Here is a 22,156-nt window from a genome sequence, read left to right as displayed (position 1 = left end):
GAATGGCTTGCAATGCCATTTGGTCTCAAAAATGCCCCTGCTATATTCCAAAGGAAAATGAATAATTGCTTCAAAGGTACGGAACAGTTCATTGCAGTCTACATTGATGATATCCTTGTTTTCTCAGAAAACGAAAAGGAGCATGAGAAACACCTCACCGAGATGTTAAAAATATGCCAAGAGAACGGCCTTGTTTTAAGCCCGATGAAAATGAAAATTGCAGTAAAGGAAATTGAATTTCTTGGAGCAATCCTGGGGAATTCCAAGATCAAGCTACAACCCCATATTATCAAAAAAATTACTGATTATCGGGAAGAAGACCTTACTACCAAGAAAGGCCTCAGATCATGGCTAGGGATCCTAAACTACGCAAGAAGCTACATACCCAACCTGGGCAGACTCTTAGGCCCGTTATATTCAAAAACAAGCCCAACAGGTGAGAAAAGGATGAACAATCAGGATTGGGAACTGATCAAGAAGATCAAGAGCTTAGTACAAAATCTTCCTGACCTAGAAGTACCTCCTGAAGACTGCTTCATAATACTAGAAACAGACGGATGCATGGAAGGATGGGGAGGAATTTGTAAATGGAAAAAACAAAAATATGACCCCAAAAGTACTGAAAAGATATGTGCCTACGCCAGTGGAAAATACAATCCCATCAAGTCTACTATAGACGCTGAAATGCATGCAGTTATGAAAACCCTAGAGGCATTGAAGATTTACTTTCTTGACAAAAGGGAAATCATTATTAGAACAGACTGCCAAGCAATAATAAGCTTCTTTAACAAGTCAGCTCAGAACAAACCATCCAGAGTCAGATGGATGGCCTTCGTAGACTATATCACTGGGAGCGGTGTGGAAGTAAAATTTGAGCACATCGAAGGAGAAAGTAACATTCTAGCCGACTCTTTATCCAGACTAATAAATATTTTGATTGCAGGATGGCCAAGCGAATCATTACTCCTAATTCTGGAAGCCACCCAGGAAGTTCAAGCCAAACCAAGCCTCAAGGCTGCTACGCACCTGAATCAACTAATAAACCAGGTGACCTCCTCCTGCAATATCAACAGGAAATGGACAAGCTCAGAACCAGGACACGTAACGGACTCTCATTTAAGCTTGAAGGATTGTCTGAAAGAAGACTCGGATCAATTCAAAAGGAAGCCTCCCGACAAGCACTTGAAGCATTGCAACAATTCCTCGACGTCCACTTAATCAAGACTAAAGAGTATCAGAGAAGGAGCGGTGGAAAAGACAACTGGTACAGGGACTGGTTACCAGTCGTTCTTCAACAGCAACAACAACTGGAGGAGGCTCTATCTCTGGTAAAAGATGTCTCACAAAGGACAACCAGTCTCAGCCTTTAGACAGCTGGAATATATACTTTGCTTAGCCGCCAAATAAAGACAAGAGGTGTGAGACAAAATATTTGCTTTTCTTAGCTACTAAGGAAAATGAGTTGAGCCCCGGGGAGCCGCTCATAGTACCATCAATAATTGTGCCAAGGAATATGCTTTCCTTCGCCAAGAAGTTAGAGAAATATCTGATGAAAGGATAAGAATGCGATGGGGCCCAATGAGCACCCGGTTCTATCCTCTTCCTCTATATAATCTCTAGCTTAGTCTCTTGCAAGACATGGGTCTAAAAACCAGAGTCTTACTTGAGCTGAAATCCATCCTCTAGCAATCCCCTGTAAGCATTTCAAGCTTTCTTTATATCCAATCTATTGTAAGCATTTTAAGCTTTCTATAGTTCTTTGTGCTTATCATTTCTTATAATATTTTGGATCCCGCTTCCCGGTTTCAGAGAAACCAAATTCCTAATGGTATCAGAGCCTGTTGTATTCTGTTTTGATATAGTCTCTAACCGAATTGCTATGATATTTATGCTAAGATTGCTTTGTAAAACGTCACTTACGGTTTAAAACTTGTGAGGAGCCCGAGGAAGGCAACCAGGTCAGGGAACCACAGTAAGACCTTTGACGCAAGCCCTCAAAGTTAAGAAAGAACGCAATCCCAAGTAGCTCCCGTGTTGTGAGCTAGTTCTTTCTTAGTTATTTCCAGTACCAGTTTTCGAATATCAGCTTGAGTAAGAGGTTTGTTGTCGATGAGTAAGAAAGATAACGTTGTTATTGAGGATTCGAGGTTCTTAACCCTATGCTCGAGGTTGCAGTTTTCCTCAAAGATCCAGAACAATTCCTCGACGTCCACTTAATCAAGACTAAAGAGTATCAGAGAAGGAGCGGTGGAAAAGACAACTGGTACAGGGACTGGTTACCAGTCGTTCTTCAACAGCAACAACAACTGGAGGAGGCTCTATCTCTGGTAAAAGATGTCTCACAAAGGACAACCAGCTTCAGCCTTTAGACAGCTGGAATATATACTTTGCTTAGCCGCCAAATAAAGACAAGAGGTGTGAGACAAAATATTTGCTTTTCTTAGCTACTAAGGAAAATGAGTTGAGCCCCGGGGAGCCGCTCATAGTACCATCAATAATTGTGCCAAGGAATATGCTTTCCTTCGCCAAGAAGTTAGAGAAATATCTGATGAAAGGATAAGAATGCGATGGGGCCCAATGAGCACCCGGTTCTATCCTCTTCCTCTATATATTCTCTAGCTTAGTCTCTTGCAAGACATCGGTCTAAAAACCAGAGTCTTACTTGAGCTGAAATCCATCCTCTAGCAATCCCCTGTAAGCATTTCAAGCTTTCTTTATATCCAATCTATTGTAAGCATTTTAAGCTTTCTATAGTTCTTTGTGCTTATCATTTCTTATAATATTTTGGATCCCGCTTCCCGGTTTCAGAGAAACCAAATATTTATGTCTTCAGCAATCCTATTTATGTCTTCAGCAATTAAATTGATTAAGCAAATATTTTAATTTCAGGTTTTGACAAAAGAGTAGCCATGTTCGAACAATTAGACATTCCGGAGGAATACGAAATACTATCAGTACAGGAAGGAGAAAACCAAAGCGACGCAATTTATTCAATATCTGAAGGAGAAGATACAGAAGACCTGCAGCATGGTATTCACTCCTTCACTCATAAAATCTTTGCTTTAATAGAAGATAGTAGAACTTGGTGGATAGGACCTGAGACAGGATACCGAGCAAGAGTACAAGTTTCCCAGAAACAAGCTGAGTGCAGACATATATGGGAAATCAACACGAAGCTACCACCAGAATTTGTAGGATGCAAGTGTTGCAAGAGAAAGTCACAGAGAAGGCACAGGAGACACTGTCCCTTATGCAGGATCACTTCGTGCGGAATGTGCAGCATATACTACTTTGACAAAAGAACCCCCGTAATGACGGAGGAACCACCAAGGTATGAACCAAAAAACTTGCTTCAAACGCAACAAGATTTCATTAGTCATTGTGAAGCAGAAATAAGAAGGCTCAAAATGGCGGTTGAATTTGAACAACAAAAGGCTAAGGAACTTGAAGAAATGCATGCTCAATCCATAGCCACAGCCCAAGAAAATCTCCGTCTGAAGGAGGAGGTGGCGGAACTAAAGGCAAAATATGATAAATTGGAAGGAGAGGTACTGGAAGTAGATCGGTTGAGGCTAGAAAAGGCAGATCTCTTAAAAGAGATACAAAGGCTAGAAAAAAGAAAAACTGAAGAGAGCGAAGAAGAAGAAAGCGAAGGAGCCCTTGTTCTCTTGGAGGAGGAAACTCAAAAAATCCTATCCATGGAAACGAAGGAAACGGGAGGATCAAGAAAATCCAAGAATATGCTCTTCAACCTAAAGGTACATATGGAGATCCTGAATATCCCCCCCTTTGAAGTTAATGCTATATTGGACACAGGTGCTACCACTTGTTGCATAGACGAAAAGGTTGTACCAAGAGCTGCGATGGAGGAAAACCCTTATGTGGTACATTTCAGCGGGATTACCTCCAAAACAACAGCAAATAAAAAATTAAGGGGAGGCAAGATGACTATTGGAAACAACAGTTTCAGAATTCCCTACACCTATGCATTCTCAATGAAGCTAGGGGATGACATTCAGATGATAATAGGATGCAATTTCATAAGGGCAATGCAAGGAGGGGTTAGGATCGAAGGTAACACGGTTACATTCTATAAAAATTTGACAACTATTAATACTTTGCCCTATATCTCAACAGCCGCAGCAATAGAGGAACTAGACTTGGAAGAGGATGACTATATTCAAATCCAGGAGTCAGTATTTTGCTCTGCGGAAGCTCAGCAAAGCAATTAAAGAATAAGAGCCAAGTTCGGAAGCTTACAAGACCAGCTAAAGGCCCAAGGTTATATTGGGGAGGACCCTCTCAAGCATTGGAGAAAGAATGGAATAACATGCAAGTTGGAAATCAAAAATCAAGATTTTGTGGTAGAAGACAAGCCTCTCAGACATTTGACACCACAAGCAAAGGAAGCTTTTTCCAAGCATATAAGAGCACTACTGGAAATAGGGGTTATCAGACCAAGCAAAAGCAAGCACCGTACCACTGCTATAATTGTTAATTCAGGAACCACGGTGGACCCCATAACAGGAGCAGAAAGAAAAGGGAAGGAAAGGATGGTTTTTAACTACAAAAGGCTCAATGACATCACGGAGAAAGATCAATATAGCCTCCCTGGTATTAACACCATTCTCAAAAAGGTCAGCAATAGTAAAATTTACTCAAAGTTTGATCTAAAATCTGGTTTTCATCAAGTCGCTATGCACCCTGATTCCATAGAATGGACTGCATTCTGGGTACCTGAAGGATTGTATGAATGGCTTGCAATGCCATTTGGTCTCAAAAATGCCCCTGCTATATTCCAAAGGAAAATGGATAATTGCTTCAAAGGTACGGAACAGTTCATTGCAGTCTACATTGATGATATCCTTGTTTTCTCAGAAAACGAAAAGGAGCATGAGAAACACCTCACCGAGATGTTAAAAATATGCCAAGAGAACGGCCTTGTTTTAAGCCCGATGAAAATGAAAATTACAGTAAAGGAAATTGAATTTCTTGGAGCAATCCTGGGGAATTCCAAGATCAAGCTACAACCCCATATTATCAAAAAAATTACTGATTATCGGGAAGAAGACCTTACTACCAAGAAAGGCCTCAGATCATGGCTAGGGATCCTAAACTACGCAAGAAGCTACATACCCAACCTGGGCAGACTCTTAGGCCCGTTATATTCAAAAACAAGCCCAACAGGTGAGAAAAGGATGAACAATCAGGATTGGGAACTGATCAAGAAGATCAAGAGCTTAGTACAAAATCTTCCTGACCTAGAAGTACCTCCTGAAGACTGCTTCATAATACTAGAAACAGACGGATGCATGGAAGGATGGGGAGGAATTTGTAAATGGAAAAAACAAAAATATGACCCCAGAAGTACTGAAAAGATATATGCCTACGCCAGTGGAAAATACAATCCCATCAAGTCTACTATAGACGCTGAAATGCATGCAGTTATGAAAACCCTGGAGGCATTGAAGATTTACTTTCTTGACAAAAGGGAAATCATTATTAGAACAGACTGCCAAGCAATAATAAGCTTCTTTAACAAGTCAGCTCAGAACAAACCATCCAGAGTCAGATGGATGGCCTTCGTAGACTATATCACTGGGAGCGGTGTGGAAGTAAAATTTGAGCACATCGAAGGAGAAAGTAACATTCTAACCGACTCTTTATCCAGACTAATAAATATTTTGATTGCAGGATGGCCAAGCGAATCATTACTCCTAATTCTGGAAGCCACCCAGGAAGTTCAAGCCAAACCAAGCCTCAAGGCTGCTACGCACCTGAATCAACTAATAAACCAGGTGACCTCCTCCTGCAATATCAACAGGAAATGGACAAGCTCAGAACCAGGACACGTAACGGACTCTCATTTAAGCTTGAAGGATTGTCTGAAAGAAGACTCGGATCAATTCAAAAGGAAGCCTCCCGACAAGCACTTGAAGCATTGCAACAATTCCTCGACGTCCACTTAATCAAGACTAAAGAGTATCAGAGAAGGAGCGGTGGAAAAGACAACTGGTACAGGGACTGGTTACCAGTCGTTCTTCAACAGCAACAACAACTGGAGGAGGCTCTATCTCTGGTAAAAGATGTCTCACAAAGGACAACCAGCTTCAGCCTTTAGACAGCTGGAATATATACTTTGCTTAGCCGCCAAATAAAGACAAGAGGTGTGAGATAAAATATTTGCTTTTCTTAGCTACTAAGGAAAATGAGTTGAGCCCCGGGGAGCCGCTCATAGTACCATCAATAATTGTGCCAAGGAATATGCTTTCCTTCGCCAAGAGAACAAGGGCTCCTTCGCTTTCTTCTTCTTCGCTCTCTTCAGTTTTTCTTTTTTCTAGCCTTTGTATCTCTTTTAAGAGATCTGCCTTTTCTAGCCTCAACCGATCTACTTCCAGTACCTCTCCTTCCAATTTATCATATTTTGCCTTTAGTTCCGCCACCTCCTCCTTCAGACGGAGATTTTCTTGGGCTGTGGCTATGGATTGAGCATGCATTTCTTCAAGTTCCTTAGCCTTTTGTTGTTCAAATTCAACCGCCATTTTGATCTTTCTTATTTCTGCTTCACAATGACTAATGAAATCTTGTTGCGTTTGAAGCAAGTTTTTTGGTTCATACCTTGGTGGTTCCTCCGTCATTACGGGGGTTCTTTTGTCAAAGTAGTATATGCTGCACATTCCGCACGAAGTGATCCTGCATAAGGGACAGTGTCTCCTGTGCAATATCCTCAAGGAAGTCGCTGGTCGGAAGTGAAACGGTTGAAACTTCAACTTGCTCGGGTAGCTGCGAAAGCGCATCTGCAAGAACATTCTCTTTCCCTTTTTTGTAAGTTATTTCAAAATCAAATCCAAGAAGTTTTGTTACCCATTTTTGCTGCTCGGGGGAAGATATCTTCTGCTCCAAGAGATATTTTAGGCTTTTATGATCGGTCTTGATTTGAAAGTATCGCTTGATCAAGTACAATCTCCACCTCGTTGCTGCGCGCACAATGGCGAGCATCTCCTTATCATATGTTGACATATTTTGATCGGAGGGAGATAATGCCTTGCTAGTGTATGCGAGTGGTCGACCATCTTGCATGAGAATAGCTCCAATTCTGACTCCAGATGTGTCGGCCTCAATAATGAAGGGTCGGTTGAAATCTGGTAGTGTTAGTACCGGCGTCGTCGTCATGGCTGCCTTAAGTTTGTCGAAGGCAGCGGAGGCTCTGTCCAACCATTGGAAGACATCTTTTTCTAGTAAGGAAGTAAGTGGTGCACTGATCTTTCCATAGTTTTTCACGAACTTGCAGTAGTAGCCTGTTAAACCTAGAAAGCCATGTAGCAATTTTATGTTTCTCGAGGTCGGCCAGTTTTGCATTACTCCAATTTTGAAAGGGTCCACTGCCACACCTTCCTCTGATATGATATGCCCACGATATTCCACCTTTTGTTGAAGAAAGTAAAAATTCGTGGTTGTTGTGTGTTCAAAAGGTGGTTTTCCGTATGTCTTCTTCGCATGCTCGTATTTGATGATACCCGGATCAAAGGTCCAGCTTTGTAAAGATTTGTGCTCCCTTTCATCTAGCAATTCATCTACTATTGGAATAAAGTATTTGTCCTTGATGATTATGCCATTGAGAGCTCGGTAATCAACACATATTCGCCTTGTTCCGTCCTTCTTGCGTACAAGTAGCACCGGCGAAGAGTAGAGGTTGCAACTTGGCCGAATAACTCCTGGAAGAATCATTATACAATGATCATGCCGACAGGTAAGAGGTAGGTTGCGCGGTTCGTCAAATATATTTGAAAATTCAGCAAGCAAAGGAAGTAGATTTGGATCTTCAAATTCTGTTGGCTCTCCCTTAGTTTGCTGCTCAAGTTGTACCAAAAAGCCGCTGCATGCTTTATGCAAAACATTCTCCATTTGTTGTGTGCAAATCGTTGTTATGTCGCCCCCACGTTTCTCGTGCAATGTCACCTATTTCTCCTTACTGTAAAATTTCATAATTAGTTTCATAAAATTCCAAGAAATATCACCTAATGTCGTCAACCATTTAATTCTGAGCATGGCCTCATGATTGTTAAGAGGGAGAAGGAAGAAATCTGCAATTATCTCTTGGTCCTGCAGCAATAGTTTCTCCTACAAGCGCCTATGATCATAATTCAAAATCCGTCCGTCGGTGACCTTAACATCAAACCTGCAGCGATTCTCGATAGGTAATGATATCCGAACAGCAAGCTTACTATTTAGGAAGTTAGTAGTACTGCCCGTGTCGATGAGAACAGTGATTGGTTGTTGTTTGAGAAGGCCTCCAATTTTCATCGTTTGCGGGTTTGAGTAGCTAGCTAGTGTATGTACCGTAACTTCGGTCGGTTGTGGCTCTTCTTCTGCATCTTCTTCTTCATGTTCAAGGCTCTCTTTTGGATGTTCAATGACCTCTTCTTCTATCGGTTCAATCATAAGAAGTCCCCCTTTACTACAGCGATGCTCACGGCTCCACGGCTCGTCACAATGCCAACATAACCCCTTCGCATATCGCTCCCGAAGCTCTTCTCTTGTTAATCTCTTTGGTGTAGGGACTTGGTCGATAGTAGGGGGGGCTGAGGGCTTCAATATTACTAGTTGAGGAGTGACCCTAGTCCTCCGAGCTTCATAGTTCAATTGCTCCTCTTGATGTCGTGCGAAAGAGATGGCTGCCATAAGCGTATACGGTTGTCGCGCTTTAACTTCTCCTCGGATCTCCGGCTTCAAGCCCTCAATGAAGGTCCTCAATAGCTGTTTTTGAGACCAATCATAAGTTTGATTAGATAACCTTTCAAACCTGGTTTGATACTCCTGAATGGTAGAGGTTTGTCGGATCTTTGCTAGTTCTCCGTCAATATTCTCGTAATCGGTTGGTTTGAAGCGGATCAGCAGTCCTTCTTTGAATTGTCGCCATGAAAGGACTCCATAAGTATGTTCAAACCAGTCAAACCACTGTATAGCATCCCCTTGAAGATGTATAGCTGCAATTTTCACAATAGATGCATCCGCGGTTTTATAGTACCGAAAATATCGCTCCGCGCGCGAGATCCAACCAATCGGGTCTCCTTCTTCCCATCTAGGGAAATCCACTCTCATGCATGGATAGTTGGGGTTGGTCATAGAGCTTCCCCTCTCTTGGAAGTCATATCTTTGGGCTTGGTGTGATTGGGCAAAGCTCTCTCCTTGATGTGATTTCTTCGGGCTTAGTGGTCGGCCCAATCTGAGTTCGGTAAAGAGCGTCCGAATCTTATCCTCCATTCGTGCCTCCAAGGCTTCGAATTTAGCATTAATTGCCTCCTTAGATGCCATAGTATATGGCCCCAAATCAATGATGTTAAGATCTCTCTTTTGCTGTTGGGTTAAAGGCATGTATAGGTTGAGAGAAGTGATGGTCGAAAGTGTTGGTGGATTGGTGGATGTAGGCTGCGGTTTAGGCTTGTTTTGTGGCTGTTTTGGGTGCAGTTTGAGGGTGTGGTTTGGTAGAGTTTTAGGGCTGTGGATGAAAGTTTTGGATCTGTGGTAGATGGTAGCAAAGGTTTGACAGAAATCCGTGGAAGTTGCAGCAAGTATGTACTGTCTTGTAAGAGTAGAATTGTCGTCGAAGAAACAACGGTTTCTCGACGTAATTTCCACCAAAAACTTGAGAGAATTGAGGAGGGAATTGATAGCAAAATCACAGTTTATATGACAGCAAGGATATCTAATTTAATCAAGAAAATTTCGGCAGTATAACAGCAAGGAAATTGGTGCAAGTTGCAATTGCAGAATTATCGTCGAAAAATTTCAGCGGGTTACGATGAAAATTTGCAGCAACATAAAATCATTTTTAGAGATGAATTTCTTAATAGATCAATCTTAGATGGAAGCCAAGATGATCTATGAAGTGTATAAGAAATTTCATTCAAAAAAGATTGCAAATAGATGGGTTAAGGCAACGATATGCAGCTGAAATTTTCTGCAGCATAGATTTTCAAGTGCAGCAGATTGGACATAAAAGATCAGTAGTTTATATTGAGAATTTTTCGATGAAACCAAAGGAAAATCCACTGTTAGGAAGTGTCAAAGATGTCATAAAAATTTCGTAGAAATTTGGATAGAAAAAGCATAGTAGCAAGATCAAACAGATGGTGCTATGCGGCTTGAATTCTGCAATTCAAGTGCAGCAGATTAGACATAAAAGATCAGTAGTTTATATTGAGAATTTTTTGATGAAACGAAAGGGAAATCTACTGTTAGGAAGTGTCAAAGATGTCATAAAAATTTCGTAGAAATTTGGATAGGAAAAGCACAGTAGCAAGATCAAACAGATGGTGCTATGCGGTTGGAATTCTGCAATGTATCTTTCGTCGTAGAGATGAAAACTTTGTGACGAAAAGTTTATGCAGCAATATAGGAACAATTTTTTTTTTTTTTTGTGAATTTTCGAATAAGGATAACTAAATTGCAACAGCAGCAAGGTAGGAAACCAGAACCTGTTACAATTCACCGGGAGATCAAAGGATGATCCGCGGTGGTGGAGATGATGGCGGAATTCGGTGACGATCTTTTAAGCAATTGTGGGAATTGCTTTGGATGGTTGTGGAGGGTTGATGGATGGCTATGAAAGGGCAACGAGACGCCAAGAACGCTGCTCTGATACCAGGTGTTAGAACCCTTGCAGATTCTAAACTTAGGGTTGATCTCTTTAGGGGATCGGCCTCCTTGGAACTCTATAGGGGTTCCTCCCTCCAAGTTGCTGCTCAAAGGCTGCAGAAAAGATTCATCTATTGCTTATCAAAAGGGAAGGAATACATGGCTATTTATAGGGCTTCTAAACCCTAACTCCTAATAGGACTCCTACTTAAGACTCTTACTTCTAACCAACTCCTAATAGGACTCCTAGTCAAGACTCCTATTCCCTTACAACTCCTAATTCTTCTCTAAGAAAAAACCTCCTACATGAATGCCCCTCACAATTAGGACTCTCCTAGCTAGAGTCCTAACAGAATGTCCCTCTCAATTAGGACTCTCCTAGCTAGAGTCCTAATATTTTTACATGAATGTCCCTCTCAATTAGGACTCTCCAAGCTAGAGTCCTAACAGGACTTGATCATACAGAGGTATGATCGAAGCAGTTAGAGAGTTTGACTACTCCAGAGCCCATATTCGCTTAAGGGAGCTCGACAAGTCAGAGGACAAGATCGAGTAAACGAATGTTGCTGCTAAGGAAGCTAAGGAGAACAGAATCAGTGCAAACCCTACAACATGATGGCAGAGGTCATGTATTGGAGTTGCAGCCTGTCCCTCCATCGACCAAAGGGCGCTGCTTGGAGAACACAGAGGTGTTGAAGCAGGGCATCGAAAGGGGCGACGAAGCGACGATGAGTCCAATGAGACTTAGCTACCCAAAACCAAGCATCGATTAGAATGGAGGTGGACTCGGAGGAGTGCCACAAGGACATATCTACTGATCGTGAAGAAAAGGGATGTAGATGTGAGGCGACAGATAGTAGGGTCATGGGCATGGTAGTGCCATGGTATCACAGAGGCGAGACTTCCGTGAAGTCATCGATCCCTTGCTCTCATGAAGGGAGAGCACTTGGTCGTGAAAGGGGCCGAGGAGGTGGAGCATGTAGAGCTAAACTCCAAGTACCGAGATAAGGCTGAAGGGCAGAGGCCAAGGAACTTCGTAAGACCGGTGTCAATGAGCTTCTTATCATAATAGTCGAAAGTGAAGGACTTCGGGTCGTGCAAGACAGCAAGAGTACACGACCAAGGACGAAGCAGGCAGTACGTGATGTTGTACCTTTGCTACTCAGTGGAGTAAGCGACAGGGTTGATGGAAAAGACGGAACAATCCCAGAGGCGACCAAAACTATTAGAGACTTACTCCAAGTTGGGGTGAAAACTTCCTGTATTCCAGAAGTTTGATGACATTGAGAAGGTGAATCGAGTAGCTAACTCAACGCAAGGAGTGCAAACACTTCAAGTGCTTCAGAAGTGTAAGCAAAGAGCAGGCGAAGGCCAGTAACCAGCTCGATACATGGAGTACAACCTTCGAGGAGGCGGGCGAAGTCAAGTAACCTTTGCCTTCTCAACTATTAAGAGAATGGGTGAAACCGAGTATCCCAATTCTCTTATCTATCTAGTAGAGGAGCTCTGCATAGGTTCAAAGACCCTTCGAAGATAATGGAAGACAATAGTTGCCAAATCCTCACCAATGGTGATCAGTGCTACTGAGAGTAGATTATCCATTTCATTTCCCAACAGAATGCCAATCAAAAGCGGAAGTGATACGAATCTACTTGAAAGTGACAACTAAGTGAAAGAAGAGTCGATGGGAAAATTTGGTGGAGGTAGGACCCAAAACTTCAAAAGTTTGCGAGGCGATGCTCGCTTAAGCTCCAATAAGCATCCACCCGGTTCAAGCAGCATGAGACATTTGGGAGACTGGCGCATAGTAAGGATGATCTTTTTCTTTATCTAAAGGATCCGTAGGAACCAATAGGGATCAACACAACTCAGCCAACCCCACACTAAAGTCAGAGTCATTGGCGAGTTAAAGCAGCGTGGCGAATCAAAAGTTCGACTACTCAACAACAGCAGCAGAGAGCAGCTAGGAGCCAAGAGGCGCATTGCAGTTGGAGCAAAAGATTGAAGACTCGACAAAGGCGAGGAGTTGCAGTGTCGGCAAAGGCTTCGACGAGGACGTCGAAGGAATAAGTGAGGGAGAATGTCACGGACAAAATTCTAAACAGGATGTTTGACGTAATGCTTATGTATGTCCGTGTCTCTTGGTTTGTTTATGCTTTGCACAGCATGTAGCGGGACGGCCGAAGGCTTAACAGTCCCATTTTAGTTGGGTTTGGTGGTCGTTTTAGGCTTGTAAATAAAGGTTGTGTCATGTGGACACTTGTGAGAGAACTCGGTCTGTAGTGGACCATTTTGACCCTTTGTTGTGCAACCATTCAGAGCTTGTAATGTGTGTTTGTAATTTGCATTGGCTATGAAGTGTTTTAAAAAATATTTGCTTGTGGATCCCGAGTGAGCCGCTTTCTCTAACCCATTTTCTCTTTTGTAGATCCTAAGGGACCATGGGAGGTTTCGGGGAGGCTGACTTTTGCGAACGGACACGCAAGGGTGCCGTACGACTTAGGCAAAACTAGCTAAGTCCGTGACAGCTAGGTGTCAAAAGGCACCAAGATCCCAAAATGCCTAAGGGCATCCACCCAAACAAAGAGAGGCTTTCCAGAATATTAAATTTTTAAAAATATATATTGTAATGTTCTAAGTAGTGTTTTCAAAAGGAGGTGAAATTTGAGGTGGGTGTTAACTGTTAAGCAGTGTTTTTTTAATAATTATGTTATAAGCAGTGTTTTCATATCAATATGATGTTCCTACCTAGGTGAACTTAGAACTTCTAAGTTCTATAATAGTGCACCACCTCAAGTTGGTGGAGCAAGTTAATCAACAAAAGACTATTACCTATCAAATGAGAAAGAGAGGACTAAGAAGATGCAGAAGTAACTGACAGCTATGGAAGAAGGTGGAAACTGGTGGTGTACCAAGCTACAATGGTGAACGGACAAAGTGAACGAGCATTAGGGGTTCTGCTTCTGGTTTCTTTCACTGGGTGAAGAAGGGGGGGAGGGGGGCGCGGTGGAAGGGATGGTGTTAGGGTAAAGTGACATTAGTTGGTTCAATTGAACCAACTTACTCACCTAGGCTTAAAGTCGACCTGATTTGGCTCGGATGTGTGCTTGAGCAGCTTCATTGAAACGCCTCGCCCGAGCACCTTTTGAAAGCACTGTCCATGAAACAAAGATAATAGATAATTGTACAAAGTGAGAAACAAAAATGTTCCAAAATTATGTTCCTCAATGACTCCCAAAGTCATGTGGTAACAATACTAAACCAAATATCATGAGTGGTGGAGTCCTAAGCTAAGCCTTGGCTAAACCTTGGAAACCTTGATGCCATAATGCCTTTCAAATCCTCCTAGCCATTATGGGAAGTGGCTCGAGTGTCAAGCACATTTAAGACCCTTGGAAAATAAATTTAGATCAAATATAGGTACCCTCTCATGGATTGCAACATGCTAAAATAGGAAAGATCAAACTTCATTGAAGTTGAACATGGTCAGATATAGCCGACTATCTTTAGTCAATTAGGTCAAGTATATCACTATGTTCAAAGCAGGTTACTCTATTAACTTTTGGAAACTTCTTCAGTAAACCTTTTTTGACCAGATTCTTTTTCTAGCAGCATGGGAGAAATGACAATAAATTAGCAAATCAAGTTAATACTTATACAGCAAATGCACAAAAGAAGGAAACCTTGATCCAATGTAGGTAGAGGCCAGGACCTCATGATAATTGTGATGATATGTCAAAGTCTACCAGTTAAGCTAGTCAATACATTCAAAATATATCATGTGAAGTTTCAATCTCTCAACCTTTGGTAAGTGGGTCTGGTACATTACCACCGGACCGTGTCTTAGGTGTAAATAATATATTGGATGAAGTTTTGAGCCCTCAACTCTTGATAACTGAGTTCAATACACCATCACCAGATCAATATCTTACGTATAAAATATCTCATCCGAACCCTTAGCCTTTGATAAGTAGATCTGGTACAACACACAACCAATGTTTTAGCCTTTTAGGTGTCAAAAAAGTAAAAGAGATCCTTGATCCAGTGATCAATCACATGCAATCCACAGAAGGTTGGGTCCCACCATCCAGTTTGGGATAAACTAAAACTTCAACTCAGTGCGTCTAGCGAACTAGTGTTCACCATATGAAATCTAGACCGCACTCTTCTGCCCATTTTGTTCTTTTCATTTCATTTCTCTTCCTCAATTTTATTTCCACTTTAGGTAATTACTACCCTTACAGATACTTCACATTCAGGAAGATTATGATAATTATTGTTCGCAACAATATAAAGTACCATAATTTCAAGGGGAGGTATAACGAGTTAAATCTTGAAAATCTCTAATTGCAACAAACCTCCAATATTGTTAGTGATTGAACCTTCTTTATGTTTGGCACAACTAGACCATAAGGAGTCGCCATCGCTACACCAATGTTATGGCAACCTACATAAATCAGAAAAGACATTAGGCATAGAGCAACAGAATAAGAACAATCACACAATGGTAGTAGTAATAGTATCCAATATGACAATAACAATCATAAGTTTTATCAATTGCTAAATTGGAATGAGCAATACCATGAGATTACCACAATATAGTGACAATACATATGAAAAAGCATCAAAATAGTTCACTTTGATCCAGCAAATATTTTGTTGCAAAAGTTTGATGCACGAAAAATTCTAACCAATTTGAGGTCTACAATATACTTGACGGTATAAAAATACAAGGTTTGATATACCGAAGCATATCGCTCAATGTAGGCAATACATACCGGTCCGATAGAGGATTGGTATGGGCGGTACATTAATACACCTTAGTATACTGTGTGTCGGTACAACTCAGTATATATCATACCGATAGTTGGTCGATACACCGATATAGACCGGTAATGCAAACCATGCAAAAAATGCACATAATATCTACATATATTTCAACTTAGCTACTGAAGATTCACAATCATCCAGACTCTTGCTTTCAGTATGGACACAGCTTATATTAGAAACTTTTCCTTCTGTCAACTAGGCCATGATGGATAGTCACACAAATCCAAAGTGATGGATTACCTTTTACCTCATATCTATTCTCTATAATGTAACTCTCAATATTCGTTGGCTATATTTAACATTGATATTCACAATACTATTGATTAATGACTTTATAGTTTCTATTACTGTTAGATTTGAAGTGTAATATATGACTTCAAGAGTGGAAGTATGCTATAAAAAATGGCATTGAATTTATTTTTTCTCCCAAGTATCATGCAAATTACCACAAATGTATACTTAAAAGGATAACAAAGGATAACTCTTCCTTTGTTATCCATTTAACATATATAATCATGCTTTATATATCAGAGGGTTGAATATTTAAAGAAACTACAAATGCAACAAGTTTGTGTAGCTGAATGAAAAATAATAAGGCAGCATGAGGTCACATATAAACATAGAATGAGACATGTTTCATTCAATTAGAAAAACACTAACAGAGGATAAAAGTAAGTAAAACAAATTGAAAATGATATAGGCATACCTATAAATATCATGGTTAGAAAATGTAAATCAATAAGTATTACTGGTGGAAGAAGAGGTAAACGAAGACAATCAAATCTTTACTATGAACAACAAAAGATTAAGTGCTTTTGATTTAACTAGAGATTTTTCCTTATACAGAGGCCAGTGCTGAAAAACAATCAACGGAAACAACCGAAATAGTTGGGACATCCAGCCTGTTGCTGCTGCTGCTGTTGGGGCAACCGAAACGTAAACAATAACATCTTGATTCCAGTGACCACTAACTCACTACTGAGACTGCTATTCTCCTCATTGTTTAATTATTTGCTCATTATCTCTTAATAAGCATCTAGCATGGTACCATTTTCCTTCCCCCAATCTTTGACCACCACATCCCCACCACTATTATAGCAGAGGATAATCTGATACCTGTCTCCACTCAACTTCTTTTTTCCCACCATTTTCCGGTTCATCATTCAAGTCCTCCCTCATTCTCTTTATAAATTCCACCAATGCACCTGAATCCAACACAACCAAACATTTGGCATTCAATTCTCTGATAAATTCAGCAGTTCCAATGGACAATTACAACATAAAATACTTTTTCCAATCTGCACCTGCTGTATCAGTAGCATGCCCTACATAGGTCCTTCAGAAGTTCTTGAATTGGGTGAACAAGAGCAACTGAGCTGCAGTGACCACTAACTCAATGCTGAGGATGCTATTCATATATTTTAATTACTTGCTCATGATCTCTTATAAGGACATACGATTAGATTGGTGATTAATAAATACGGAAGAAAAGACAAAACAAAAGGGTGAGGATGGTAACATCTTGTCTCATGAGGTCTACTAAATCTCTCAGATATAGGTGGTGGATTGCTGTATCATGTACTGAACTCATATTTGTCATGCTCATATGCCCAATATGACGTTAATATAATAGCCATCCTTTTCAATTCTTCTTTTTATTTTTTGATGATTTAATTGATTTTGGATTATTTTGTGCAATTTTTAATATGTATCATGATTATACATAAAGTCCGGGACCATACTAATATTTGTGAACATAGTATCTATAGAAAAACTAGTATATGATAATTCATTAAATCAAGCGCACACATCATAGCAAGGTCTTCAATTTCGAATGATACTGCCCGTACCGGGCAGTACGGACTGGTCCATCAATAGACTGGTACACCGACCGCCCGCTACCAGACTGTATATATATATATATATATATATATATATATATATATCTGCGATGTCGCCTCTCTTCTCCCCACGTTGTCACGAACGGTCGTCGCGCACCTGCAACAACTTCGTTCAATGAACCGTTCATCGCTTTTGCATGCTTGTACAGAGACATGATAACATGTTTTGCCTTGGTTTTGTGTGTTTTTGTTGGGAAAATGTAAACAACGACAGTTCGCAGCGCTGTAGTGCGACCGCTCACCATGCCAAGCCAAACTGCCCCAAAATGGCTCCGTTTTGGCATGCCACGACTTGTTTTCTTTAAATCGCAGCTGCACGCGAAACGTTAGCCATCTCAGCACCCTAGAACCCCCCGGGTGGCACAGGACTGGATGGGGCTTCGGTATATTGTCGGGCGTTGAACAATCTTCACAAGTTCGCACGTTAACTTAACGGGAACTTGCCTTCGCGCCCAGCAACCCGATGAGCAGTTGTTTATGGACTTGCAACTGTTCATTCTACCTTCTAAAGTCATTGTTTTTTCCTTCCTCTCTTTTCTCTCTTGCACTCAAGGTGCTCACTGAATTGCCTGTAAAGCTTCCCTCTTTGTGAGACGTCGGGACTTGTCCGTCGCTCATTTTCAATCTAATCAACTTTCTGTTTTACAAGTCCTTCAGCACTTGTACAAGGTTGCAACTAGGTTAAACCTTTGTGGACGCATATGTTGCAAGAGCGCCTCATGACTTAGGCAATCCCAACTAAGTCCGAGGAATTAGCGCAAGGGTGCTTCATGACTTAGGCAACTTCAGCTAAGTTCGTAATTTTGTCGCAAGGATGCCTCACGACTTAGGCAATTCCAACTAAGTTCATGACATTATGGTATCAGAGCGAGCAAGCAATTCGAGCAAGCAGCAAAGAAACTTCGCAATCTCGCCATGGCAAAGCATCGTGGCAAATCGAGCAAGGCAGGGCAAGTCGGACCATTGCCCCAAGCAATTGCAGGTGGGCTGCAAGTGCAAACTTGCTCTCATGCTAGTGGAGCTGCTTTGGAGGATCATGGCAGCGAACATGATGAGCGAGAAGTTGGCTACTCTCTGCAAGTGGAGGAAACACAATCTGGAGCGCCAACCGAGAAAAAGAGCCATAAGGAGAGACTCACAACGGAGGAAACCCGCTTGGATGTTCTTGAAGCGAGCTACGTGAGTGCCAACCAACAAGATTAGGTGAAGCTGTTGGACATAGCCCAATTCTCGTACAACTTGCAACGGAACTCTACGTCCAACAAGAGCCCTTTCGAGATCATTACAGGACAACAACCGTCGACTCCTCACACCTTGGCTATCGGGGATACCGGGAGTAGTCCGTCAGCATATCACTTTGCAAAAGAATAGCACCGAAATGTAGATATTGCGCAGGCTTACTTAGAGAAGACGGTCAAAAAGATGAAGAAATGGGCAGACTTGGGAAGGTGACCACAGGAGGTTAAAGTCGGCGATTTGGTGTTGGTGAAGCTCTAGCTAGCATCACTCCAATTCTTTAGGCACAAAATACACAAAGGTGGGCAACGTCTCCTAAAAGTTGCAGCTACCGGCGTGGCACAAAATTCATAATGTTTTTCACTCCAGCAACTTAAAAACCTACCACTCAGATCCTCAAGATGCTTCCCGAAATATTCCAACTCGACTACCCCCCACCATGGCCTCCTACGAGAAGCGAGTTGAAAACATTATAGCAGATCGCAAGATAAAGCTACCTAATGGAGCTGAGCAGACCGAATATTTGGTGACGTGACGAAAGCTTCCCCAAACTGAAGCCAGTTGGGAGCCCGAAGATGCCCTACGACATGACGAAGCAATCATCAACAACTACAAACAAGCGTCGACGAGGGCGTCGACAGTTTAAGTGGGGGAGAATGTCACGAACGGTCGTCGCACACCCGCAACAACTTCGTTCAACAAACCGTTCGTCGCTTTTGCATGCTTATACAAAGACATGGCAACATGTTTTGCCTTGGTTTTGTGTATTTTCGCTAGGAAAATGTAGGCAAAGACAGTTTGCAGTGCTGCAATGCGACCACTCACCGCGCCGAGCCGAACTACCACAAAATGGCTCCGTTTTCGTGTGCCACGACTTGTTTTTTGCAAACCGCAGCTGCACGCGAAACATCAGTCATCTTAGCACCCAGGAACCCCCCGAGTGGCACAGGGCTGGATGGGGCTTCGGTATATTGTCGAGCGTTGAACAATCTTCACAAGTTCACACGTTAACTTGACAGGAACTTACCTTCGCACCCGGCACCCGATGAGTAGTCGTTTGTGGACTTACAACTGTTCATTCTACCTTCTAAAGTTCTTGTTTTCTCCTTCCTCTCTTTTCTCTCTTGCACTCAAGGTGCTCGCTGAACTGCTTGTAAAGCTTCCCTCTGTTAGGATCAAGAGCGACACTAAGAAGGGGGGTGAATTAGTATAGCAGTAAAAATTACGTCTTCAAAAACTTTCATACGATAAAATCGTTACCGACGTAAAAACGTTTCGTAAAGGTAATGCTTTGAAAGCGAAGTAAGAGCGCATTGAAGGCAGTTTACAGTTAATGTAAATTGTACGAAGTAAATGCAAACCAGATTTTTAGAGTTGTTCGATCAACGTGACCTATATCCACTTTCGGCTTCCTCCTCTGACGAGGTCACCAACGTCCACTAGAGGCCTTCCTTCAATAGGCGAAGGTCAATCGCCTTTTACACCCCTCTTCTCCTTTTACCGGGTTTAGGAGATAACCCTTACAAGCACTCACTCTCCTCTCTAAACAGAATTCTAAGTTTAAAGTTAGAGGAGGGATCTCTCAAGTGATTTCTACAGCGTTTCTTCACTTTCAAACTCTCTGTGCTTGTGTGCTTTAACCAGAGATGAGAGGGGTATTTATAGGCTACAAGTTGATTCAAACTTGGAGCCTAAAACTTTCCCATCCCAGGTTCCCCAGGCACGGGCGGTACCACCGCTTGCGTTGGGCGGTACCACCGCCCAATGTCAGTATAACACTAACACTGCCCTGGGCGGTACCACCGCCCAAGTCTGGCGGTACCACCACTTGGGGCGCAGTGCTGGGCGGTACCATCGCCCAGACTAGCGGTACCACCGCCTGACACAGTCTCGAAGACTGTGCCACAATGGTGAGACTCCTTGGGGCACTGTTTGGCCTCTTATTGGGCCCAACACAGTTCTTACATGGGCTTAGTTGGCCCCTAATTGGGTTGGCCCAAATCCAAGCCCAATTACGTGCTAACTACGAAATCCTAAGACATTTGCTAAGCTAAACAAGTCCCTATGTCTATTCTTCCGGTGAGCTTCCGGCAAACTTCCGACAATCTCTCGGTAATGTTCCGGCGGACTCCCGGCAAGCTCTTGGACTTCACGACGATCTTCTTGGCGAGTTTCGACGAGCTTCTCTGGCAAGCTCCGGGACTTCTCGATTGATTCCTCTAGAACTTCCGACGAATTCTCGAATTCCCAACGTGATCTCGATCTTGACTCTAGGACTTCATTTTACTTAATGCCTTGCTATCGTAGTTAATCCTTCACATGTAAAACATACTTCGATCTAGACAATTAATACTAAGCATTAATCAAGTTGTCCGGCATGTCATTGGTCCCTCGACGCTTCGTCCGATTCTTTGGCGCATCGTCCTCTCTTGCGGCCTATTGCCCAATCGGCCAGTTGACTCCGCAACTCCGATATCCTTAGCGCAATATCCGCTCTTCTTAGCCCGACACCCGAATCCACGGCCCGAAGTCTTCTGTCGATACGTCGACCGATCTACCGATCCAATCTTCTGACATATTTTCCCCCGATACAACATGATTCTTCCTGCTTTAATTGTCTCATCCTGATCGAAGCATCCTGCGTCACTCAAAACGCAGATTAAAACATAAACACTTATCAATTGGTTTCATCATCAAAATACGAGATTCAATAATCTCCCCCTTTTTTATGATGACAACCAATTGATGACGGAGTTAACCTTAACTCCCGGAGTTTAAACAAACTCCCCCTATAAATATGCCATATTGATAGAAACTCTTGGATTCAAAAATCCAAGCATCATGTCATGATCAAATCATGCATTACATCAACATACTTCTCCCCCTTTGTCATCAACAAAAAGGAGAAGTTTCAACTCTCATGTGTTTGGAATACAAGTTCAAATCATTATACATAATATCAAGTTTTATCATTATGCAATTTTGCCATCATCATACTTAGAATATTCAAGCTATCAAGTTGTAGATATGCAAGGTAGTAAGATAGCATGTTCTACTTCATACAAGCTAGCAAATTTAAAGATGTGCAAGTTGGCATATTTACTTCTTCTTGAGATTTCAAGCTAGCAATTCTTAGTGATGTTCAAGATAGCAATTTTTTCTCTTTTGAGAAGTGTAATTTTTTGCTTTCTTCTTGAATTGTGCGAGCTAGCAAATTTGCTTTCTAGCAAGTTTTGCTCCCCATTTATCATTGTCAAAAAGAAGGGAAGACCCTTTACATTAATTTCTAAATCATAACAAAGGTAAGTATCAATCTTATTTATGCATTATTATATTTTTAAATTAAAACATGCATAATTTTAAAACCATACATTTCATTTTTCATGCATGATACAAATAAATCAATCATCATTATGGGCATATCATACATGATATTCAAGCATTCATGATACATCATTTTGACAACATGCTCATAGCTTTTCAAATGATGGTATCTAAATGTCAAAATTCATTACATCCTATTATACATGATCATTAACTTCTCATTTGTA

The 22,156-nt window shown here is 41.6% G+C and overlaps 1 protein-coding gene across 1 annotated transcript in view; it reads right to left on the bottom strand.

Annotated features, from left to right (window-relative positions):
* Positions 1 to 22,156, bottom strand: part of LOC103999783 (lipoamide acyltransferase component of branched-chain alpha-keto acid dehydrogenase complex, mitochondrial) — a 63,318-nt gene that overhangs the window by 17,700 nt on the left and 23,462 nt on the right. Inside the window, exon 6 of the mRNA XM_009421632.3 lies at positions 14,997 to 15,085. Coding sequence (XP_009419907.2) covers positions 14,997 to 15,085 — 89 coding nt within the window. The remainder of the gene's footprint in view (positions 1 to 14,996; positions 15,086 to 22,156) is intronic.

This window comes from Musa acuminata, chromosome BXJ3-10 (genome assembly GCF_036884655.1).
Source record: "Musa acuminata AAA Group cultivar baxijiao chromosome BXJ3-10, Cavendish_Baxijiao_AAA, whole genome shotgun sequence".
NCBI lineage: Eukaryota > Viridiplantae > Streptophyta > Magnoliopsida > Zingiberales > Musaceae > Musa > Musa acuminata.
The sequence above is the reverse complement of the archived record's forward strand: the minus strand, read 5'-3'. Positions and strand labels throughout refer to the sequence as shown.